At 49.9% G+C, this 24,641-nt stretch overlaps 1 protein-coding gene across 5 annotated transcripts in view; it reads right to left on the bottom strand.

The window, feature by feature from the left end:
• dctn1b (dynactin 1b) overlaps positions 1-14,824 on the bottom strand; it is a 121,742-nt gene extending 106,918 nt beyond the window's left edge. For 3 of the 5 annotated variants that reach the window (XM_036963094.1, XM_036963095.1, XM_036963096.1), the window contains exon 1: positions 14,274-14,824. In XM_036963094.1, the coding sequence (XP_036818989.1) occupies positions 14,274-14,312 (39 nt within the window). In that variant the 5' untranslated portion in view covers positions 14,313-14,824. The remainder of the gene's footprint in view (positions 1-14,273) is intronic. The other 2 variants (XM_036963097.1, XM_036963098.1) reach the window with 1 other exon arrangement.
• Between the last annotated feature and the right edge of the window lie 9,817 nt (positions 14,825-24,641).

The following is a 24,641-nucleotide window of genomic DNA, read 5'->3' as shown; positions in this document are numbered from 1 at the left end:
GAGTCTGGCACCGAACAGGGCTCTACCAGCTAACAGCTATACCACTGAGTCTGGCACCGAACAGGGCCCTACCAGCTAACAGCTATACCACTGAGTCTGGAAACAAACAGGGCCCTACCAGCTAACAGCTATACCACTGAGTCTGGAAACAAACATGGCCCTACCAGCTAACAGCTATACCACTGAGTCTGGAAACAAACAGGGCCCTACCAGCTAACAGCTATACCACTGAGTCTGGCACCGAACAGGGCCCTACCAGCTAACAGCTATACCACTGAGTCTGGCACCGAACAGGGCCCTACCAGCTAACAGCTATACCACTGAGTCTGGAAACAAACAGGGCCCTACCAGCTAACAGCTATACCACTGAGTCTGGAAACAAACAGGGCCGTACCAGCTAACAGCTATACCACTGAGTCTGGAAACAAACAGGGCCATACCAGCTAACAGCTATACCACTGAGTCTGGAAACAAACAGGGCCCTACCAGCTAACAGCTATACCACTGAGTCTGGAAACAAACAGGGCCCTACCAGCTAACAGCTATAACACTGAGTCTGGTACCGAACAGGGCCCAACCAGCTAACAGCTATACCACTGAGTCTGGTACTGAACAGGGCCCTACCAGCTAACAGCTATACCACTGAGTCTGGAAACAAACAGGGCCCTACCAGCTAACAGCTATACCACTGAGTCTGGCACCAAACAGGGCCATACCAGCTAACAGCTATACCACTGAGTCTGGAAACAAACAGGGCCCTACCAGCTAACAGCTATACCACTGAGTCTGGCACCGAACAGGGCCCTACCAGCTAACAGCTATACCACTGAGTCTGGCACCGAACAGGGCCATACCAGCTAACAGCTATACCACTGAGTCTGGAAACAAACAGGGCCCTACCAGCTAACAGCTATACCACTGAGTCTGGAAACAAACAGGGCCCTACCAGCTAACAGCTATACCACTGAGTCTGGAAACAAACAGGGCCGTACCAGCTAACAGCTATACCACTGAGTCTGGAAACAAACAGGGCCCTACCAGCTAACAGCTATAACACTGAGTCTGGTACCGAACAGGGCCCAACCAGCTAACAGCTATACCACTGAGTCTGGTACTGAACTGGGCCCTACCAGCTAACAGCTATACCACTGAGTCTGGAAACAAACAGGGCCCTACCAGCTAACAGCTATACCACTGAGTCTGGAAACAAACAGGGCCCTACCAGCTAACAGCTACAACACTGAGTCTGGAAACAAACAGGGCCCTACCAGCTAACAGCTACAACACTGAGTCTGGAAACAAACAGGGCCCTACCAGCTAACAGCTACAACACTGAGTCTGGAAACAAACAGGGCCCTACCAGCTAACAGCTACAACACTGAGTCTGGAAACAAACAGGGCCCTACCAGCTAACAGCTACACCACTGAGTCTGGAAACAAACAGGGCCATACCAGCTAACAGCTATACCACTGAGTCTGGAAACAAACAGGGCCCTACCAGCTAACAGCTATACCACTGAGTCTGGAAACAAACAGGGCCCTACCAGCTAACAGCTATACCACTGAGTCTGGAAACAAACAGGGCCGTACCAGCTAACAGCTATACCACTGAGTCTGGAAACAAACAGGGCCCTACCAGCTAACAGCTATAACACTGAGTCTGGTACCGAACAGGGCCCAACCAGCTAACAGCTATACCACTGAGTCTGGTACTGAACAGGGCCCTACCAGCTAACAGCTATACCACTGAGTCTGGAAACAAACAGGGCCCTACCAGCTAACAGCTATACCACTGAGTCTGGCACCAAACAGGGCCATACCAGCTAACAGCTATACCACTGAGTCTGGAAACAAACAGGGCCCTACCAGCTAACAGCTATACCACTGAGTCTGGAAACAAACAGGGCCCTACCAGCTAACAGCTATACCACTGAGTCTGGAAACAAACAGGGCCCTACCAGCTAACAGCTATAACACTGAGTCTGGAAACAAACAGGGCCCTACCAGCTAACAGCTATACCACTGAGTCTGGAAACAAACAGGGCCCTACCAGCTAACAGCTACAACACTGAGTCTGGAAACAAACAGGGCCCTACCAGCTAACAGCTACACCACTGAGTCTGGAAACAAACAGGGCCCTACCAGCTAACAGCTACAACACTGAGTGGTACCGAACAGGGCCCTACCAGCTAACAGCTATACCACTGAGTCTGGAAACAAACAGGGCCCAACCAGCTAACAGCTACAACACTGAGTCTGGAAACAAACAGGGCCCAACCAGCTAACAGCTACAACACTGAGTCTGGAAACAAACAGGGCCGTACCAGCTAACAGCTACAACACTGAGTCTGGAAACAAACAGGGCCGTACCAGCTAACAGCTACAACACTGAGTCTGGAAACAAACAGGGCCCTACCAGCTAACAGCTACAACACTGAGTCTGGAAACAAACAGGGCCCTACCAGCTAACAGCTACAACACTGAGTCTGGCACCGAACAGGGCCCTACCAGCTAACAGCTACAACACTGAGTCTGGAAACAAACAGGGCCATACCAGCTAACAGCTACACCACTGAGTCTGGTACCGAACAGGGCCCTACCAGCTAACAGCTACAACACTGAGTCTGGAAACAAACAGGGCCCTACCAGCTAATAGCTACAACACTGAGTCTGGAAACAAACAGGGCCCAACCAGCTAACAGCTACAACACTGAGTCTGGTACCGAACAGGGCCCTACCAGCTAACAGCTACAACACTGAGTCTGGTACCGAACAGGGCCATACCAGCTAACAGCTATACCACTGAGTCTGGTACCGAACAGGGCCCTACCAGCTAACAGCTACAACACTGAGTCTGGAAACAAACAGGGCCCTACCAGCTAACAGCTATACCACTGAGTCTGGTACCGAACAGGGCCCTACCAGCTAACAGCTACAACACTGAGTCTGGAAACAAACAGGGCCCTACCAGCTAACAGCTATAACACTGAGTCTGGAAACAAACAGGGCCATACCAGCTAACAGCTATACCACTGAGTCTGGAAACAAACAGGGCCATACCAGCTAACAGCTACACCACTGAGTCTGGTACCGAACAGGGCCATACCAGCTCACAGAGTTAGTACTAAACCAGGTCAAGTCCTCAGTGTGGACTGTGAAGTACACATAAGGACATTCCCAAATGGCAATCTATCCCCTATATAGTGCACTTCTTTGACCAGGGCTTCATTTCAACAATTATTCAGCATTTCCCTGACAGATCTGACAAGGTATAGCTATGATGTCATCGCTCCTTCCCATAACTGCTGTGATGTCATCCCTCCTGAGTCAGTGTCTTATGACAAACAGGAAGTGATCCAGAGCCTCGGAGATGAGACTGGTTTTCCAGTAACAACAACAATATACAGTTGAAGTCGGATGTTTACATACACTTAGGTTGGAGTCATTAAAACTTGTTTTTCAACCACTCCACACATTTCTTGTTTAAACAAACTATAGTTTTGTCTTAAGGACAACAAAAGTCAAGGTATTGGAGTGGCCGTCACAAAGCCCTGACCTCAATCTTATAGTAAATTTGCGGTTAGAACCGAAAAAGCATGTGTGAGCAAGGAGGCCTACAAACCTGACTCAGTTACACCAGCTCTGTCAGGAGGAATGGGACAAAATAATTATCTCTACTACTATTGCGACATTTCACATTCTTAAAATAAAGTGGTGATCCTAACTGACCTAAAACAGGGAATTTTTACTAGGATTAAATGTCAGGAATTGTGTAAAACGGAGTTTAAATGTATTTGACTTCAACTGTAACTACAGTCAACACTAAACAACCATAAACACTAGCTAAGACATACCTCATACACCCCTACAACCCTCCACCTCTCCGGCCCATACAAACACAGATCTCAACCCAACAGACTCCACAGACCTCTTGAAAAACCCAGACCCCACAGCACAGACAGGAGGAAGGTAACAGTGCTGTACACAGACACCATGTAGTCTAGTCTAACACTCCTCTCATCCAGACTGCACATAAACAACACCGGAAACTGTACATAGAGTAGGTAGGTAGGCTAACAGTCAACACCCATTGACTGTAGGTAGGCTAACAGTCAACACCCATTGACTGTAGGTAGGCTAACAGTCAAGACACCCATTGACTGTAGGTAGGCTAACAGTCAACACAACCATTGCCTGTAGGTAGGCAACAGTCAACACCCATTGACTGTAGGTAGGCCAACAGTCAACACCCATTGACTGTAGGTAGGCAACAGTCAACACCCATTGCCTGTAGGTAGGCAACAGTCAACACCCATTGACTGTAGGTAGGCTAACAGTCAACACCTATTGACTGTAGGTAGGCCAACAGTCAACACACCCATTGACTGTAGGTAGGCTAACAGTCAACACCTATTGACTGTAGGTAGGCTAACAGTCAACACACCCATTGACTGTAGGTAGGCTAACAGTCAACACCTATTGACTGTAGGTAGGCTAACAGTCAACACCCATTGACTGTAGGTAGGCTAACAGTCAACACCCATTGACTGTAGGTAGGCTAACAGTCAACACACCCATTGACTGTAGGTAGGCTAACAGTCAACACACCCATTGACTGTAGGTAGGCTAACAGTCAACACACCCATTGACTGTAGGTAGGCTAACAGTCAACACCTATTGACTGTAGGTAGGCTAACAGTCAACACACCCATTGACTGTAGGTAGGCTAACAGTCAACACCTATTGACTGTAGGTAGGCTAACAGTCAACACACCCATTGACTGTAGGTAGGCTAACAGTCAACACCCATTGACTGTAGGTAGGCAACAGTCAACACCCATTGACTGTAGGTAGGCTAACAGTCAACACCTATTGACTGTAGGTAGGCTAACAGTCAACACACCCATTGACTCTAGGTAGGCTAACAGTCAACACCAATTGACTGTAGGTAGGCAACAGTCAACACCCATTGACTGTAGGTAGGCTAACAGCCAACACCTATTGACTGTAGGTAGGCTAACAGCCATTCACCAGAACACAGGTACACATCTGAAACAACGCTGACCTCAGACACAGACAGGCAGCCCCCTACCAGACACTAACCCACTCCTCTATACAGGCAGCCCCCTACCAGACACTAACCCACTCCTCTATATAGGCAGCCCCCTACCAGACACTAACCCACTCCTCTATATAGGCAGCCCCCTACCAGACACTAACCCACTCTTCTATATAGGCAGCCCCCTACCAGACACTAACCCACTCCTCTATACAGGCAGCCCCCTACCAGACACTAACCCACTCCTCTATACAGGCAGCCCCCTACCAGACACTAACCCACTCCTCTATACAGGCAGCCCCCTACCAGACACTAACCCACTCCTCTATACAGGCAGCCCCCTACCAGACACTAACCCACTCCTCTATACAGGCAGCCCCCTACCAGACACTAACCCACTCCTCTATACAGGCAGCCCCCTACCAGACACTAACCCACTCCTCTATATAGGCAGCCCCCTACCAGACACTAATCCACTCCTCTATACAGGCAGCCCCCTACCAGACACTAATCCACTCCTCTATACAGGCAGCCCCCTACCAGACACTAACCCACTCCTCTATATAGGCAGCCCCCTACCAGACACTAACCCACTCCTCTATACAGGCAGCCCCCTACCAGACACTAACCCACTCCTCTATACAGGCAGCCCCCTACCAGACACTAACCCACTCCTCTATACAGGCAGCCCCCTACCAGACACTAACCCACTCCTCTATATAGGCAGCCCCCTACCAGACACTAACCCACTCCTCTATATAGGCAGCCCCCTACCAGACACTAACCCACTCCTCTACACAGGCAGCCCCCTACCAGACACTAACCCACTCCTCTATACAGGCAGCCCCCTACCAGACACTAACCCACTCCTCTATACAGGCAGCCCCCTACCAGACACTTACCCACTCCTCTATATAGGCAGCCCCCTACCAGACACTAACCCACTCCTATCCATAGGCAGCCCCCTACCAGACACTAACCCACTCCTCTATATAGGCAGCCCCCTACCAGACACTCACCCACTCCTCTATACAGGCAGCCCCCTACCAGACACTAACCCACTCCTATCCATAGGCAGCCCCCTACCAGACACTAACCCACTCCTCTATATAGGCAGCCCCCTACCAGACACTAACCCACTCCTCTACACAGGCAGCCCCTTCCCAGACACTAACCCACTCCTCTATATAGGCAGCCCCCTACCAGACACTAACCCATTCCTCTATATAGGCAGCCCCCTACCAGACACTAACCCACTCCTCTATACAGGCAGCCCCCTACCAGACACTAACCCACTCCTCTATATAGGCAGCTCCCTACCAGACACTAACCCACTCCTCTATATAGGCAGCCCCCTACCAGACACTAACCCACTCTTCTATATAGGCAGCCCCCTACCAGACACTAACCCACTCCTCTACACAGGCAGCCCCCTACCAGACACTAACCCACTCCTCTATACAGGCAGCCCCCTACCAGACACTAACCCACTCCTCTATACAGGCAGCCCCCTACCAGACACTAACCCACTCCTCTACACAGGCAGCCCCCTACCAGACACTAACCCACTCCTCTATACAGGCAGCCCCCTACCAGACACTAACCCACTCCTCTATACAGGCAGCCCCCTACCAGACACTAACCCATTCCTCTATATAGGCAGCCCCCTACCAGACACTAACCCACTCCTATCCATAGGCAGCCCCCTACCAGACACTAACCCACTCCTCTATACAGGCAGCCCCCTACCAGACACTAACCCACTCCTCTATACAGGCAGCCCCCTACCAGACACTAACCCATTCCTCTATATAGGCAGCCCCCTACCAGACACTAATCCACTCCTCTATATAGGCAGCCCCCTACCAGACACTAACCCACTCCTCTATACAGGCAGCCCCCTACCAGACACTCACCCACTCCTCTATATAGGCAGCCCCCTACCAGACACTCACCCACTCCTCTATACAGGCAGCCCCCTACCAGACACTAACCCATTCCTCTATATAGGCAGCCCCCTACCAGACACTAATCCACTCCTCTATATAGGCAGCCCCCTACCAGACACTAACCCACTCCTCTATATAGGCAGCCCCCTACCAGACACTAACCCACTCCTCTATACAGGCAGCCCCCTACCAGACACTAACCCACTCCTCTATACATGCAGCCCCCTACCAGACACTAAACCACTCCTCTATACAGGCAGCCCCCTACCAGACACTAACCCACTCCTCTATATAGGCAGCCCCCTACCAGACACTAACCCACTCCTCTATACAGGCAGCCCCCTACCAGACACTAAACCACTCCTCTATACAGGCAGCCCCCTACCAGACACTAACCCACTCCTCTATACAGGCAGCCCCCTACCAGACACTAACCCACTCCTCTATACAGGCAGCCCCCTACCAGACACTAACCCATTCCTCTATATAGGCAGCCCCCTACCAGACACTAATCCACTCCTCTATACAGGCAGCCCCCTACCAGACACTAACCCATTCCTCTATATAGGCAGCCCCCTACCAGACACTAATCCACTCCTCTATACAGGCAGCCCCCTACCAGACACTAACCCACTCCTCTATATAGGCAGCCCCCTACCAGACACTAACCCACTCTTCTACACAAGCAGCCCCCTACCAGACACTAACCCACTCCTCTATATAGGCAGCCCCCTACCAGACACTAACCCACTCCTATCCATTGGCAGCCCCCTACCAGACACTAACCCACTCCTCTACACAGGCAGCCCCCTACCAGACACTAACCCACTCCTATCCATAGGCAGCCACCTACCAGACACTAACCCACTCCTCTACACAGGCAGCCCCCTACCAGACACTAACCCACTCCTCTATATAGGCAGCCCCTTACCAGACACTAACCCACTCATCTATACAGGCAGCCCCTACCAGACACTAACCCACTCTTCTACACAAGCAGCCCCCTACCTGACACTAACCCACTCCTCTATACAGGCAGCCTCCTACCAGACACTAACCCACTCTTCTATATAGGCAGCCCCCTACCAGACACTAACCCACTCTTCTACACAAGCAGCCTCCTACCAGACACTAACCCACTCTTCTATATAGGCAGCCCCCTACCAGACACTAACCCACTCTTCTACACAAGCAGCCCCCTACCAGACACTAACCCACTCCTCTATATAGGCAGCCCCCTACCAGACACTAACCCACTCCTCTATACAGGCAGCCCCCTACCAGACACTAACCCACTCCTCTATATAGGCAGCCCCCTACCAGACACTAACCCACTCTTCTACACAAGCAGCCCCCTACCAGACACTAACCCACTCCTCTATATAGGCAGCCCCCTACCAGACACTAACCCACTCTTCTACACAAGCAGCCCCCTACCAGACACTAACCCACTCCTCTATATAGGCAGCCCCCTACCAGACACTAACCCACTCCTATCCATAGGCAGCCCCCTACCAAACACTAACCCACTCCTCTACACAGGCAGCCCCCTACCAGACACTAACCCACTCCTCTACACAGGCAGCCCCCTACCAGACACTAACCCACTCCTCTATATAGGCAGCCCCCTACCAGACACTAACCCACTCCTCTATACAGGCAGCCCCCTACCAGACACTAACCCACTCCTCTATATAGGCAGCCCCCTACCAGACACTAACCCACTCCTCTATATAGGCAGCCCCCTACCAGACACTAACCCATTCCTCTATATAGACAGCCCCCTACCAGACACTAATCCACTCCTCTATACAGGCAGCCCCCTACCAGACACTAAACCACTCCTCTACACAGGCAGCCCCCTACCAGACACTAACCCACTCCTCTATATAGGCAGCCCCCTACCAGACACTAACCCACTCCTCTATACAGGCAGCCCCCAAACAGACACTAACCCATTCCTCTATACAGGCAGCCCCCTACCAGACACTAACCCACTCCTATCCATAGGCAGCCCCCTACCAGACACTCACCCACTCCTCTATAAAGGCAGCCCCCTACCAGACACTCACCCACTCTTCTATATAAGCAGCCCCCTACCAGACACTAACCCACTCCTCTATATAGGCAGCCCCCTACCAGACACTCACCCACTCTTCTATGTAGGCAGCCCCCTACCAGACACTAACCCACTCCTATCCATAGGCAGCCCCCTACCAGACACTAACCCACTCCTCTATACAGGCAGCCCCCTACCAGACACTAACCCATTCCTATCCATAGACAGCCCCCTACCAGACACTAACCCACTCCTCTATACAGGCAGCCTCCTACCAGACACTAACCCACTCTTCTATATAGGCAGCCCCCTACCAGACTAACCCACTCTTCTACACAAGCAGCCCCCTACCAGACACTAACCCACTCCTCTATATAGGCAGCCCCCTACCAGACACTAACCCACTCCTATCCATAGGCAGCCCCTTACCAAACACTAACCCACTCCTCTACACAGGCAGCCCCCTACCAGACACTAACCCACTCCTCTATATAGGCAGCCCCCTACCAGACACTAACCCACTCCTCTATATAGGCAGCCCCCTACCAGACACTAACCCACTCCTATCCATAGGCAGCCCCCTACCAGACACTAACCCACTCCTATCCATAGGCAGCCCCCTACCAGACACTAACCCACTCCTCTATATAGGCAGCCCCCTACCAGACACTAACCCACTCCTCTATATAGGCAGCCCCCTACCAGACACTAACCCACTCCTCTATACAGGCAGCCCCCTACCAGACACTAACCCACTCCTATCCATAGGCAGCCCCCTCCCAGACACTAACCCACTCCTCTAAACAGGCATCCCCCTACCAGACACTAACCCACTCCTATCCATAGGCAGCCCCCTACCAGACACTCACCCACTCCTCTATATAGGCAGCCCCCTACCAGACAATAACCCCCACTACTATCCATAGGCAGCCCCCTCCCCGACACTAACCCACTCCTCTATATAGGCAGGCCCCTACCAGACACTAACCCACTCCTCTATATAGGCAGCCCCCTACCAGACACTAACCCACTCCTCTATATAGGCAGGCCCCTACCAGACACTAACCCACTCCTCTATATAGGCAGCCCCCTACCAGACACTAACCCACTCCTCTATATAGACAGCCCCCTACCAGACACTAACCCACTCCTCTATATAGGCAGCCCCCTACCAGTCACTAAGCCACTCCTCTATACAGGCAGCCCCCTACCAGACACTAACCCACTCCTATCCATAGGCAGCCCCCTACCAGATACTAACCCACTCCTCTATATATGCAGCCCCCTACAAGACACTAACCCACTCCTATCCATATGGAGCCCCCTACCAGACACTCACCCACTCCTCTATATAGGCAGCTCCCTACCAGACACTCACCCACTCCTCTATATAGGCAGCCCCCTACCAGACACTAACCCACTCCTATCCACAGGCAGCCCCCTACCAGACACTAACCCACTCCTCTACACAGGCAGCCCCTTACCAGACACTAACCCACTCCTCTATACAGGCAGCCCCTTACCAGACACTAACCCACTCCTATCCATAGGCAGCCCCCTACCAGACACTAACCCACTCCTATCCATAGGCAGCCCCCTACCAGACACTAACCCACTCCTATCCATAGGCAGCCCCCTACCAGACACTAACCCACTCCTATCCATAGGCAGTCCCCTCCCAGACACTAACCCACTCCTCTATACAGGCAGCCCCCTACCAGACACTAACCCACTCCTATCCATAGGCAGCCCCCTACCAGACACTACCCACTCCTATCCATAGGCAGCCCCCTACCAGACACTAACCCACTCCTATCCATAGGCAGCCCCCTCCCAGACACTAACCCACTCCTATCCATAGTTAGCCCCCTACCAGACACTAACCCACTCCTATCCATAGGCAGCCCCCTACCAGACACTAACCCACTCCTCTATATAGGCAGCCCCCTACCAGAGACTAACACACTCCTCTATACAGGCAGCCCCTTACCAGACACTAACCCACTCCTCTATACAGGCAGCCCCTTACCAGACACTAACCCACTCCTATCCATAGGCATCCCCCTACCAGACACTAACCCACTCCTCTATATGATGACTCCTTGCTGTCCCCAGTCCACTTGGCCGTGCTGCTGCTCCAGTTTCAACTGTTCTGCCTTATTATTATTCGACCATGCTGGTCATTTATGAACATTTGAACATCTTGGCCATGTTCTGTTATAATCTCCACCCGGCACAGCCAGAAGAGGACTGGCCACCCCACATAGCCTGGTTCCTCTCTAGGTTTCCTCCTAGGTTTTGGCCTTTCTAGGGAGTTTTTCCTAGCCACCGTGCTTCTACACCTGCATTGCTTGCTGTTTGGGGTTTTAGGCTGGGTTTCTGTACAGCACTTTGAGATATCAGCTGATGTACGAAGGACTATATAAATACATTTGATTTGATTTGATATACAGGCAGCCCCCTCCCAGACACTTACCCACTCCTATCCATAGGCAGCCCCCTACCAGACACTAACCCACTCCTATCCATAGGCAGCCCCCTACCAGACACTAACCCACTCCTATCCATAGGCAGCCCCCTCCCAGACACTAACCCACTCCTCTATACAGGCAGCCCCCTACCAGACACTAACCCACTCCTCTATACAGGCAGCCCCCTACCAGACACTAACCCACTCCTATCCATAGGCAGCCCCCTACCAGACACTAACCCACTCCTTTATACAGGCAGCCCCTTACCAGACACTAACCCACTCCTATCCATAGGCAGCCCCCTACCAGACACTACCCACTCCTATCCATAGGCAGCCCCCTACCAGACACTAACCCACTCCTCTATACAGGCAGCCCCCTACCAGACACTAACCCACTCCTATCCATAGGCAGCCCCCTCCCAGACACTAACCCACTCCTCTATACAGGCAGCCCCCTACCAGACACTAACCCACTCCTATCCATAGGCAGCCCCCATCCATAGGCAGCCCCCTACCAGACACTAACCCACTCCTATCCATAGGCAGCCCCCTACCAGACACTAACCCACTCCTCTATACAGGCAGCCCCCTACCAGACACTAACCCACTCCTATCCATAGGCAGCCCCCTCCCAGACACTAACCCACTCCTCTATATAGGCAGCCCCCTACCAGACACTAACCCATTCCTCTATATAGGCAGCCCCCTACCAGACACTAACCCATTCCTCTATATAGGCAGCCCCCTACCAGACACTAACCCATTCCTCTATATAGGCAGCCCCCTACCAGACACTAACCCACTCCTCTATACAGGCAGCCCCCTACCAGACACTAACCCACTCCTCTATATAGGCAGCCCCCTACCAGACACTCACCCACTCCTCTATATAGGCAGCCCCCTACCAGACACTAACCCACTCCTCTATACAGGCAGCCCCCTACCAGACACTAACCCACTCCTCTATATAGGCAGCCCCCTACCAGACACTAACCCACTCCTCTATACAGGCAGCCCCCTCCCAGACACTAACCCACTCCTATCCATAGTTAGCCCCCTACCAGACACTAACCCACTCCTATCCATAGGCAGACCCCTACCAGACACTAACCCACTCCTCTATATAGGCAGCCCCCTACCAGAGACTAACACACTCCTCTATACAGGCAGCCCCTTACCAGACACTAACCCACTCCTCTATACAGGCAGCCCCTTACCAGACACTAACCCACTCCTATCCATAGGCATCCCCCTACCAGACACTAACCCACTCCTCTATATGATGACTCCTTGCTGTCCCCAGTCCACTTGGCCGTGCTGCTGCTCCAGTTTCAACTGTTCTGCCTTATTATTATTCGACCATGCTGGTCATTTATGAACTTTTGAACATCTTGGCCATGTTCTGTTATAATCTCCACCCGGCACAGCCAGAAGAGGACTGGCCACCCCACATAGCCTGGTTCCTCTCTAGGTTTCCTCCTAGGTTTTGGCCTTTCTAGGGAGTTTTTCCTAGCCACCGTGCTTCTACACCTGCATTGCTTGCTGTTTGGGGTTTTAGGCTGGGTTTCTGTACAGCACTTTGAGATATCAGCTGATGTACGAAGGACTATATAAATACATTTGATTTGATTTGATATACAGGCAGCCCCCTCCCAGACACTTACCCACTCCTATCCATAGGCAGCCCCCTACCAGACACTAACCCACTCCTATCCATAGGCAGCCCCCTACCAGACACTAACCCACTCCTATCCATAGGCAGCCCCCTCCCAGACACTAACCCACTCCTCTATACAGGCAGCCCCCTACCAGACACTAACCCACTCCTCTATACAGGCAGCCCCCTACCAGACACTAACCCACTCCTATCCATAGGCAGCCCCCTACCAGACACTAACCCACTCCTTTATACAGGCAGCCCCTTACCAGACACTAACCCACTCCTATCCATAGGCAGCCCCCTACCAGACACTACCCACTCCTATCCATAGGCAGCCCCCTACCAGACACTAACCCACTCCTCTATACAGGCAGCCCCCTACCAGACACTAACCCACTCCTATCCATAGGCAGCCCCCTCCCAGACACTAACCCACTCCTCTATACAGGCAGCCCCCTACCAGACACTAACCCACTCCTATCCATAGGCAGCCCCCATCCATAGGCAGCCCCCTACCAGACACTAACCCACTCCTATCCATAGGCAGCCCCCTACCAGACACTAACCCACTCCTCTATACAGGCAGCCCCCTACCAGACACTAACCCACTCCTATCCATAGGCAGCCCCCTCCCAGACACTAACCCACTCCTCTATATAGGCAGCCCCCTACCAGACACTAACCCATTCCTCTATATAGGCAGCCCCCTACCAGACACTAACCCATTCCTCTATATAGGCAGCCCCCTACCAGACACTAACCCATTCCTCTATATAGGCAGCCCCCTACCAGACACTAACCCACTCCTCTATACAGGCAGCCCCCTACCAGACACTAACCCACTCCTCTATATAGGCAGCCCCCTACCAGACACTCACCCACTCCTCTATATAGGCAGCCCCCTACCAGACACTAACCCACTCCTCTATACAGGCAGCCCCCTACCAGACACTAACCCACTCCTCTATATAGGCAGCCCCCTACCAGACACTAACCCACTCCTCTATACAGGCAGCCCCCTCCCAGACACTAACCCACTCCTCTATATAGGCAGCCCCCTACCAGACACTCACCCGGGTGTATACATTCCTCCTAGTAGTCTGAGACGACATGCTGATTCTCCAGTCTTTGCCAGGCTCCACGCTGGCCTGTCTGCTCTTATAACAATGAGGAGGAGAAGGTGACGTCGTCGGTGTGGGGGGGAGGTATTGCCGGTGTGGAGGGGGGGTTCAGTGATGCTTCTAGAGAGTCTCTCTCTCGATAATCCTCTAGGTCACCCCTCTTCTATAGGCCTCTTACTAATACCCCCTCTAGTCCACACAGCCACAGCCCAGGAACAACTTCCCTACTCCTTGTTGGTCCTGCTGATTTCCTCCCTGTCTGGTCAGGAGAGAGGAGGGAGAGAGAGAGATGTATATCCTGGCTCGCTGTCTGGGCTCACTGACTGGCGCTCTGCACTGACAGGAAACAGCCTCAGCCTCCGACTGCAGACTTCAGATTAGACGCCGGGCCCCGGAGGAGAGGAGGATGAATGGAGAGAAGGAAAAACAGAGCAGAGAAAAGAAACTGCAGGCAGGGTTGGTCTGCTGTCTGTGCTGTGCTGTGCATCAGCTGAGAGCAGAGAGAGGTAGCACTGCGCTAGTGTATGCTCTAGCTTATTCTCTGCAGGAGGCAGGCAGGGAGGGTGGACTGCTAGGCCCAGGGAGCTACTGGGTCTTAAAGGCAGCCGGGTTTTATCATCCATGACACAAACAAAGCCTATTCAAAGCTGATCCGTCAGACATATAGGAGAGGCAAACACTCCGACAACACTGAGCTGCACTCCACAGTACGGGGAAGAGCTAGTGGACAAAACTGTTTAATTTGACCTTCAACAACGGTAGAGCCTATTGAGCCCCCTCTCAGAGGTTCCCAGTAGCAGAGTTTTTCCTTCAACAACGGTAGAGCCTATTGAGCCCCTCTCAGAGCCACATACAGGTCACACTTGCAGAACTGTTATATCAGTAGACACACAGCAGATACATGGCCAGGACAAACAAAAAGCGGGATTAATCAATTAATCATAGCAGCATCTCACCATCGAGCTAATGAATAAACCATGCTGCCACATTCATTAACTCTTAAAGAGTCTGCAGCTCTGGGCACCGTATTCGTAGTGTCTCTGAGTAGGAGCGCTGATTTAGGATCAGTTCAGCCTTTTAGATTATAATGGACAGGTCCGTGAGCTGTTCCTAGATCAGCACTCCTCCTCTGCACTCTTCCTCCACCCAGAACTGATCTGGGTGGAGACAGAACTGATCTGGGTGGAGACAGAACTGATCTGGCTGCTGACAGAACTGATCTGGATGGAGACAGAACTGATCTGGGTGGAGACAGAACTGATCTGGCTGCTGACCGAACTGATCTGGGTGGAGACAGAATTGATCTGGGTGGAGACAGAACTGATCTGAGTGGAGACAGAACTGACCTGGGTGGAGACAGAACTGATCTGGGTGGAGACAGAACTGATCTGGCTGCTGACAGAACTGATCTGGCTGCTGACAGAACTGATCTGGCTGCTGACAGAACTGATCTGGGTGGAGACAGAACTGATCTGGGTGGAGACAGAACTGATCTGGCTGCTGACAGAACTGATCTGGGTGCAGACATAACTGATCTGGGTGGAGACAGAACTAACCTGGGTGGAGACAGAACTGATCTGGGTGGAGACAGAACTGATCTGGGTGGAGACAGAACTGATCTGGGTGGAGACAGAACTGATCTGGCTGCTGACAGAACTGATCTGGCTGCTGACAGAACTGATCTGGGTGGAGACAGAACTGATCTGGGTGGAGACAGAACTGATCTGGGTGGAGACAGAACTGATCTGGCTGCTGACAGAACTGATCTGGGTGGAGACAGAACTGATCTGGCTGCTGACAGAACTGATCTGGGTGGAGACAGAACTGATCTGGCTGCTGACAGAACTGATCTGGGTGGAGACAGAACTGATCTGGCTGCTGACAGAACTGATCTGGGTGGAGACAGAACTGATCTGGCTGCTGACAGAATTGATCTGGCTGCTGACAGAACTGATCTGGGTGGAGACAGAACTGATCTGGGTGGAGACAGAACTGATCTGGCTGCTGACAGAACTGATCTGGCTGCTGACAGAACTGATCTGGGTGCTGACAGAACTGATCTGGCTGCTGACAGAGCAGACTAACACACAGAGCACAGCAGACAGAACTGAATGAAACATCTTCTATGTCTACTGTGTTACATTGACCTGGGGGGTCGGGCGTGGGGTTACACCAATGCCATGATTACTGTGTATATGTGATAACCTTTCTATGCTTGCAATGTGCAATGATGGAAAAGTCCTGGGTAAATAGAGATGTACTGCTTTAGTTCTCAGGCTGAGAATTGTCTGCAACTGCTGACAGTCACGCAGCCTCAAGGACGAGATAGTAGATTGAGAAACCAACGTCTAGACATGTTTTTCTCGTCTTAGATACTTTGTATCTAATCCAATGCAATAATGTTAAGGTATGATTGACGGTAGGTTGTCTACACCAACTACTATAAGGAGTGTCGTCTCCTGTTTCGCCACACAGATCTTTACTATAGACTACTGTGGTAAAGCTGTATGTGAATCTCTGTCTGCAATTGCAATTTATTACAAAAATCAAATCACATTTATTTATATAGCCCTTCTTACATCAGCTGATATCTCAAAGTGCTTTACAGAAACCCAGCCTAAAACCCCAAACAGCAAGCATTGCAGGTGTAGAAGCACGGTGGCTAGAAAAAACAATGTGCGCTAGAGTGTGTGTGTGTGTGTGTGTGTGTGTGCTCGCTCGCAAGAGTGTGTGTATGTGTCCCCTCTCAGTCTCAGCAGTTCCATGTGATGTTTAATTGATTTCTTTAAGAGTAATTTTGCTGTTTGCTTGAGTAATAGGAGATGGAAGGGAGTTCCATGCGATCACGGCTCTGTATAATACCGCATGTTGCCGTGAATTTGTTTTGGACTTGGGGACTGTGAAGAGACCCCTGGTGGCATGTCTAGTGGGGTATGTATGGGTGTCTGAAGAGATCCCTGATGGCATGTCTTGTGGGGTATGTATTAGTGTCTGAAGAGACCCCTGGTGGCATGTCTTGTGGGGTATGTATTGGTGTCGTAAGAGACCCCTGGTGGCATGTCTTGTGAGGTATGTATTAGTGTCTGAAGAGACCCCTGGTGGCATGTCTTGTGGGGTATGTATTAGTGTCTGAAGAGACCCCTGGTGGCATGTCTTGTGGGGTATGTATTGGTGTCTGAAGAGACCCTTGGTGGCATGTCTTGTGGGGTATGTATTAGTGTCTGAAGAGACCCCTGGTGGCATGTCTTGTGGTGTATGTCTTGGTGTCTGAAGAGATCCCTGGTGCTATGTCTTGTGGGGTATGTCTTGGTGTCTGAAGAGACCCCTGTTGACATGTCTTGTGGGGTATGTATTGGTGTCTGAAGAGACCCCTGGTGGCATGTCTAGTGGGATATGTATTGGTGTCTGAAGAGACCCTTGGTGGCATGTCTAGTGGGGTATGTATTGGTGTCTGAAGAGACCCCTGGTGGCATGTCTTGTGGGGTATGTATTGGTGTCTGAAGAGATCCCTGGTGCTATGTCTTGTGGGGTATGTATTAGTGTCTGAAGAGACCCCTGGTGCTATGTCTTGTGGGGTATGTATTGGTGTCTGAGCTGAATGTTATTTGATTATTCAGACTATATGGAATTTTCATCACAGTAATATTTCTCATAGAAATTAGAAGAGAGGCAGTTAATCTCTTGTCAACCCTCAACCAGGAAAGACTGGTATCCATGTTGTTGATGTTAGTTCTGTAGGTGCAGTTAAAGGGCGAGGCATAATGCTCTGTTCTGAGCTGCAGCTTTTCAAGGTCTTTCTTTGTGGCACTTGAGACCATATTACCAGACAGTATTCAAGACGGGGACAAGACCAGGGCCTGAAACAACTAGTACGGATTGGTGTCAAACGCGCAACATCCATCTTCACAAGAACTTTGTCATTGATTATTGACCATGATTATTGATCATTGATTATCAATCATGATTATTGACCATTGATTATCAATCATGGTTATTGATCGTTGATTATTGATCATGATTATTGATCATTATCTGCTCGTCTCTCTTTCAGTGCATTTCTAAAGAAACCAATCAGGAAATGCTGTGCTCTGAAGACGGCATCGTAGGAAGATAACTGTGGATCAGAAACACTCACAACCTTTTATCTCCCAAATGGTGTCGTCGCTGGCGTATTTGGTAAGCGCTGTGGAATATATTGCACAATAGGCTGTACGGTTTTCACCAGGCGCAAGTCCATCCATTTATCTCTTGTGCGACACAATTCACAACTCGAGAAAAGTGAACTGAAGCAACATTTCGCGTACCATTTTAGATACGAAAATATCCGCCTACTTTTCATGGAATTAAAATAATTCCATGTGTCTTTATATTCTTTTACACGCGTATATATGACAGAATAATACGGGGTAGAATCGAGACGTACTGCAGCTGTTCATTATTGACAGTCATCGTTCTTCACACATGCGATATACACTACATGACCAAAAGTATGTGGACACCTGCTTGTCCAACATCTAATTCCAAAATCATGGGCATTAACATGGAGTTGGTCCTCGCCCTTTGCTGCTATAACAGCCTCCACTCTTCTGGGAAAGGCTTTCCACTAGATGTTGGAACGTTGCTGCTATAACAGCCTCCATTCTTCTGGGAAAGGCTTTCCACTAGATGTTGGAACATTGCTGCTATAACAGCCTCCATTCTTCTGGGAAAGGCTTTCCACTAGATGTGGGAACGTTGCTGCAGGGACTTACTTCCATTCAGACACAAGAGCATTAGTGAGGTCGGGCACTGATGTTGGGCTATTAGGCCTGGCTCGCAATCGGTGTTCCAATTCATCCCAAAGGTTTTCGATAGGGTTGAGGTCAGGGATCTGTGCAGGCCAGTCAAGTTCTTTCACACCAATGGCGACATATTTCTGTGATGACCTCACTTTGTCCACTGGGGTATCGTCATGCTGAAACAGGAAAGGGCCTTCCCTAAACTGGTGCGACAAAGTTGCTGTAGCATTAAGGTTTCCCTTCACTGGAACTAAGGGGCCCAAACCATGAAAAACAGCCCCAGACCATTATTCGCCTCCACCAAACTTTACAGTTAGCACTATGCATTGGGGCACGTAGCGTTCTCCTGGCGTCCGCCAAACCAGATTCGTCCGTCGGACTGCCAGTTGGTGAAAACTGAAAAACACCTTTCCACTGCTCCAGAGCCCAATGGCGGCGAGCATTACACCACTCCAGCCGACGTTTGGCATTGTGCATGGTGATCTTAGGCTTGTGTGCAGCTGCACAGCCACGGAAACCCATTTTATAAAGCTCCCGACCAACAGTTATTGTGCTGAAGTTGCTTCCAGAGGCAGTTTGTAACTCGGTAGTGAGTGCTGCAACCGAGGACAGGCGATTTTTACACGCTTCGCACTTCAGCACTCAGCGGTCCTGTTCTGTGAGCTTGTGTGGTCTACCACTGAGCCGTTGTTGCCCCTAGACGTTTCCACTTCACAATAACAGCACTTACAGTTGACACACTGACTTTTTGGAAAGGTGGCATTCCATGACCGTGCCACGTTGAAAGTCACTGAGCTCTTTAGTAAGTCCCTTCTACTGAGAATGTTTGTCTATGGAGATTGCATGGCTGTGTGCTCAAATTTATACACCTGTCAGCAACCGGTGTGGCTGGAATAGCCAAATCCACTAATTTGAAGGGGTGTCCACATACTTGTGTGTATAAACAGTGTATAATGAATACACAACTTTCAAGGAGTAAAGTATTTGATGCAAACATAATTTTATAAAACTAGATAATCTCTGTCTGTCCCCACCTTCCTGTTTCCGTAGCAACGGACCCGTTTTTTTGGGCTGTTCGAGAGACGAGATGGAGAGACCGAACACCCGTTTCACACTCCCCCCCAAAAATGTAAACAGTTAGCACGTGAACAACAAGTACTATGAATCCTTCACTCGTACACTGAATGAAAAATGTGTATCATGTGACATAATAGTCACATCCCAGTAACTTACTACACATAAAAATAAAACACTGCAGTAACTTACTACACCTTTCAAAAACAACAACACTGCTCTAAAGGAAAGGCCTCAACCCCAGCCTGGGCCTCTCTCTGTAAACCAGGAGGCTGGTTCACTTCACTTCACTTCACTTCCATAGAATTTCATAGAACTAATTTCCCAAAATGGCTGCCATTTTCAGCACATTCTGGAATGATGAGGATCTGTGACATGAAACCCTGCTTGTCCTTGTCGTTGTGGGAGTCAACGCAAAGACCCAGGTGAAGTTGCCCCAGCCAGCCTGTCCCCTCCTGGCTAGTCCATCCTATTCCCTCTGGGCTCTGGTCCAAAGTAGTGCACTCTAAATGGGTAATAGGATGACGTTTGGAATGCATGAGTGGGTCTGCTGTTGTGTGTACAGGGCCCACCCTGTACAGACTGCACTACTTTGGACCAGAGCCCAGAGGGAATAGGGTGGACTACTTTGGACCAGAGCCCATAGAGAATAGAGTGCACTACTTTGGACCAGAGCCCAGAGGGAACAGGGTGCTGTTTGGGATGCACCCACTGTTTAACAGACCCCACTGTACACCTGCTAGATAGACACATCTAACAGACCCCACTGTACACCTACTAGATAGACACAGCTAACAGACCCACTGTACACCTACTAGATAGACACATCTAACAGACCCCACTGTACACCTACTAGATAGACACAGCTAACAGACCCACTGTACACCTACTAGATGGACACAGCTAACAGACCTACTGTACACCTGCTAGATAGACACAGCTAACAGACCCACTGTACACCTACTAGATAGACACAGCTAACAGACCCACTGTACACCTACTAGATAGACACAGCTAACAGACCCACTGTACACCTACTAGATAGACACAGCTAACAGACCCACTGTACACCTGCTAGATAGACACAGCTAACAGACCCCACTGTACACCTGCTAGATAGACACAGCTAACAGACCCACTGTACACCTACTAGATAGACACAGCTAACAGACCCACTGTACACCTACTAGATAGACACAGCTAACAGACCCACTGTACACCTGCTAGATAGACACAGCTAACAGACCCCACTGTACACCTGCTAGATAGACACAGCTAACAGACCCACTGTACACCTACTAGATAGACACAGCTAACAGACCCACTGTTCACCTACTAGATAGACACAGCTAACAGACCCACTGTACACCTGCTAGATAGACACAGCTAACAGACCCACTGTACACCTACTAGATAGACACAGCTAACATACCCACTGTACACCTGCTAGATAGACACAGCTAACAGACCCCACTGTACACCTACTAGATGGATAGCATGCTGTCAGATAGACACATCTAACAGACCCCACTGTACACCTGCTAGATAGACACAGCTAACAGACCCCACTGTACACCTGCTAGATAGACACAGCTAACAGACCCCACTGTACACCTGCTAGATAGACACAGCTAACAGACCCACTGTACACCTACTAGATAGACACAGCTAACAGACCCCACTGTACACCTGCTAGATGGATTAGTGGTCTTTGTCAGATAACTGCAGGATACAGGCTTTTTTTTTATTCTACATTCAATCTCTATTCATGGGTTTTTGTAAAGGAAGCAAATGCTGAAGCAAGGGCCTCTGTCTGTGTAAACAGTGCTGCTCCCTGGCACAGAACACAGGGATGAATATAAAGAGCTAGTGCTACAGTTTTCTAAGTTAGTTAGCCTGATACAGCCTGCCGGGGTTGAGAGCAGCAGAACTAGGACAGGACTGATAAGAGGAATAAGTTAAGATTACATCTATTTAAAATGACATCCTATTTTCCTGTATAGTGCACGACTTTAGACCAGAGTCCCGTTCAAGAGAAGTGCACAATATAGGGAATAGGATGCCATTTGGGATGCTGCCAGAATGAATCAATGCAGTGATTCTGCACCTCTATTCTAATGAGGAGGAAGAGGAGGAGGAGGAGGAGGAGGAGAGGGCAGAGAGGATGGAGGTGGGGTGGGGTGGGGGGGGGGGGTGTACTCTCATATCCTCTCACAAAAACAATGCAGACAGACACATGGCTAGACCAGTAGCAAGCTGCCACCTCACAGCCAGCCAGGACAACACAATGCAACTTTATTGTCCAGATTAGAGGGAACAAAAAAAATGTGCCTAGGACAGTTGGACGAGGTAGGGGGCAGCAAACACACAGGATGTAACAGGCTTCATACAACACCCCAACCTTTACACTGCTCCGATCAGAGAGCACTAGAGAGGAGCAGCTTGCAGGAGCAGCTTGCAGGAGCATCTGGCAGGAGCAGCTTGCAGGAGCATCTGACAGGAGCAGCTTGCAGGAGCATCTGGCAGGAGCATCTTGCAGGAGCATCTTGTAGGAGCAGCTTCCAGGAGCATCTGGCAGGAGCAGCTTCCAGGAGCATCTGGCAGGAGCATCTTGCAGGAGCATCTGGCAGGAGCAGCTTGCAGGAGCATCTGTCAGGAGCATCTTGCAGGAGCATCTGGTAGGAGCAGCTTGCAGGAGCATCTGGCAGGAGCATCTGGCAGGAGCATCTGGCAGGAGCAGATTGCAGGAGCATCTTGCAGTCTGGATCTAACCTAGTCTGGATCTAACCTAGTCGATGTAGGATCCTCTTCCTCTTGTAACCTCCTATGTCTAGTTGACGTAGGATCCTCTACCTCTTGTAACCTCCTATGTCTAGTCGATGTAGGATCCTCTACCACTTGTAAACTCCTATGTCTAGTTGACGTAGGATCCTCTACCTCTTGTAACCTCCTATGTCTAGTTGAAGTAGGATCCTCTACCTCTTGTAAACTCCTATGTCTAGTCGATGTAGGATCCTCTACCTCTGACCTTGTCCCCTGGGCTCAGCTACTGCATAGATATGTGTCTTAGGAAGTGACCACTGCTTCTGTGACAGGAAGGCACAGACACCAGTATGAGCACTAGTCTGTATGTCCACTATCTATTTAGTTATGTATTGAACAGTGTATAGTGCCATACCGGTAACAGATCACTCATCTGTTTTAAAGTGGGTGTTGCTTCTATGGTGGGCTTAAGCTATGTGGCAGTTGAGAGAAGTTTGCCAAGTGACTCAACAGCAAGACAGAAACACCAACATAAATACATTTTATTATCTTTTTTTTAAAAATGTTTATTAAAGGTAAGCGAATGGCATAGCACACTATTAAAAATAGTAATGTTTCCATGGTATTGTAAAGAACCAGCAGGGAGCAGGTCTCGAACCCTCGACCTTCGAGGTCCGGCGCGCTATCGACTTGTGCCGCAAAAGCATGCTCGTGCGGCAGAGTCGATTTCCGCGCCTATAAACCCAGGGTCGTTTCAGTATGTACATACAGTGCATTCGGAAAGTATTCAGACCCCTTTACTTTTCCCGCATTATGTTACTTGGGTGTTATTCTAAAATGGTTTAATAAATAAATAAACATCTTCAATCCACACACAATACCCCATAATACGGAACGCGTTTGGGTCTTTGCCTGTCAATAAAGATACACATTAAATAACACTATTTTCACGCGATAAATCAGAGTTTAATTTGACACGTCAAAATAACACAATTCTATTATAGAATGTTGTGTGTGGTGAATTTGCACGTGCATTTCTACGACTATCAGTAGCACTGTCAAATCTGTACAAAAAAAGTCTGCAAACAAGCATCAAATCCCACTTTATTACATGCGCCGAATACAACATGTGTAGGTAGTAGACCTTACCGTGAAACGCTTACTTACTACAAGCCCTTAACCAACTGTGCAGTTCAAGACGAGTTAAGAAAATATTTACTAAATAAAGTACAAATAAATCAATCAAAAGTAACTCAATAAAATAAGAATAACGAGGCTATATACAGGGGCTACCGAGTCAGTGTGCGGGGGTACGGGTTAGTCGAGGGTCACGTGAGCATACAACGGCCACAAAGATGTGTTTACAATACTGCGTTGGTAATAAATACATGATTTGTTCCACCGAATGGGGAAAACGTTTCTGTGAGCATTTGAAATAAGTTCAGGATCAATTGAACAATGTCTTTAATACAGATGTTTGTAGCAACTTCTGGGGTGGCTAAATAGCTTTACCTTGGTACCTAGTTAGCACCAATACAACCAGGTACCTAGTTAGCACCAATACAACCTGGTACCTAGTTAGCACCAATACAACCAGGTACCTAGTTAGCACCAATACAACCAGGTACCTAGTTAGCACCAATACAACCAGGTACCTAGTTAGCACCAATACAACCAGGTACCTAGTTAGCACCAATACAACCAG

The sequence above is a fragment of the Oncorhynchus mykiss genome, chromosome 25, assembly GCF_013265735.2.
Source record: "Oncorhynchus mykiss isolate Arlee chromosome 25, USDA_OmykA_1.1, whole genome shotgun sequence".
Taxonomy (NCBI): Eukaryota; Metazoa; Chordata; class Actinopteri; order Salmoniformes; family Salmonidae; genus Oncorhynchus; species Oncorhynchus mykiss.
This window is presented reverse-complemented; position numbering and strand designations above follow the sequence as displayed.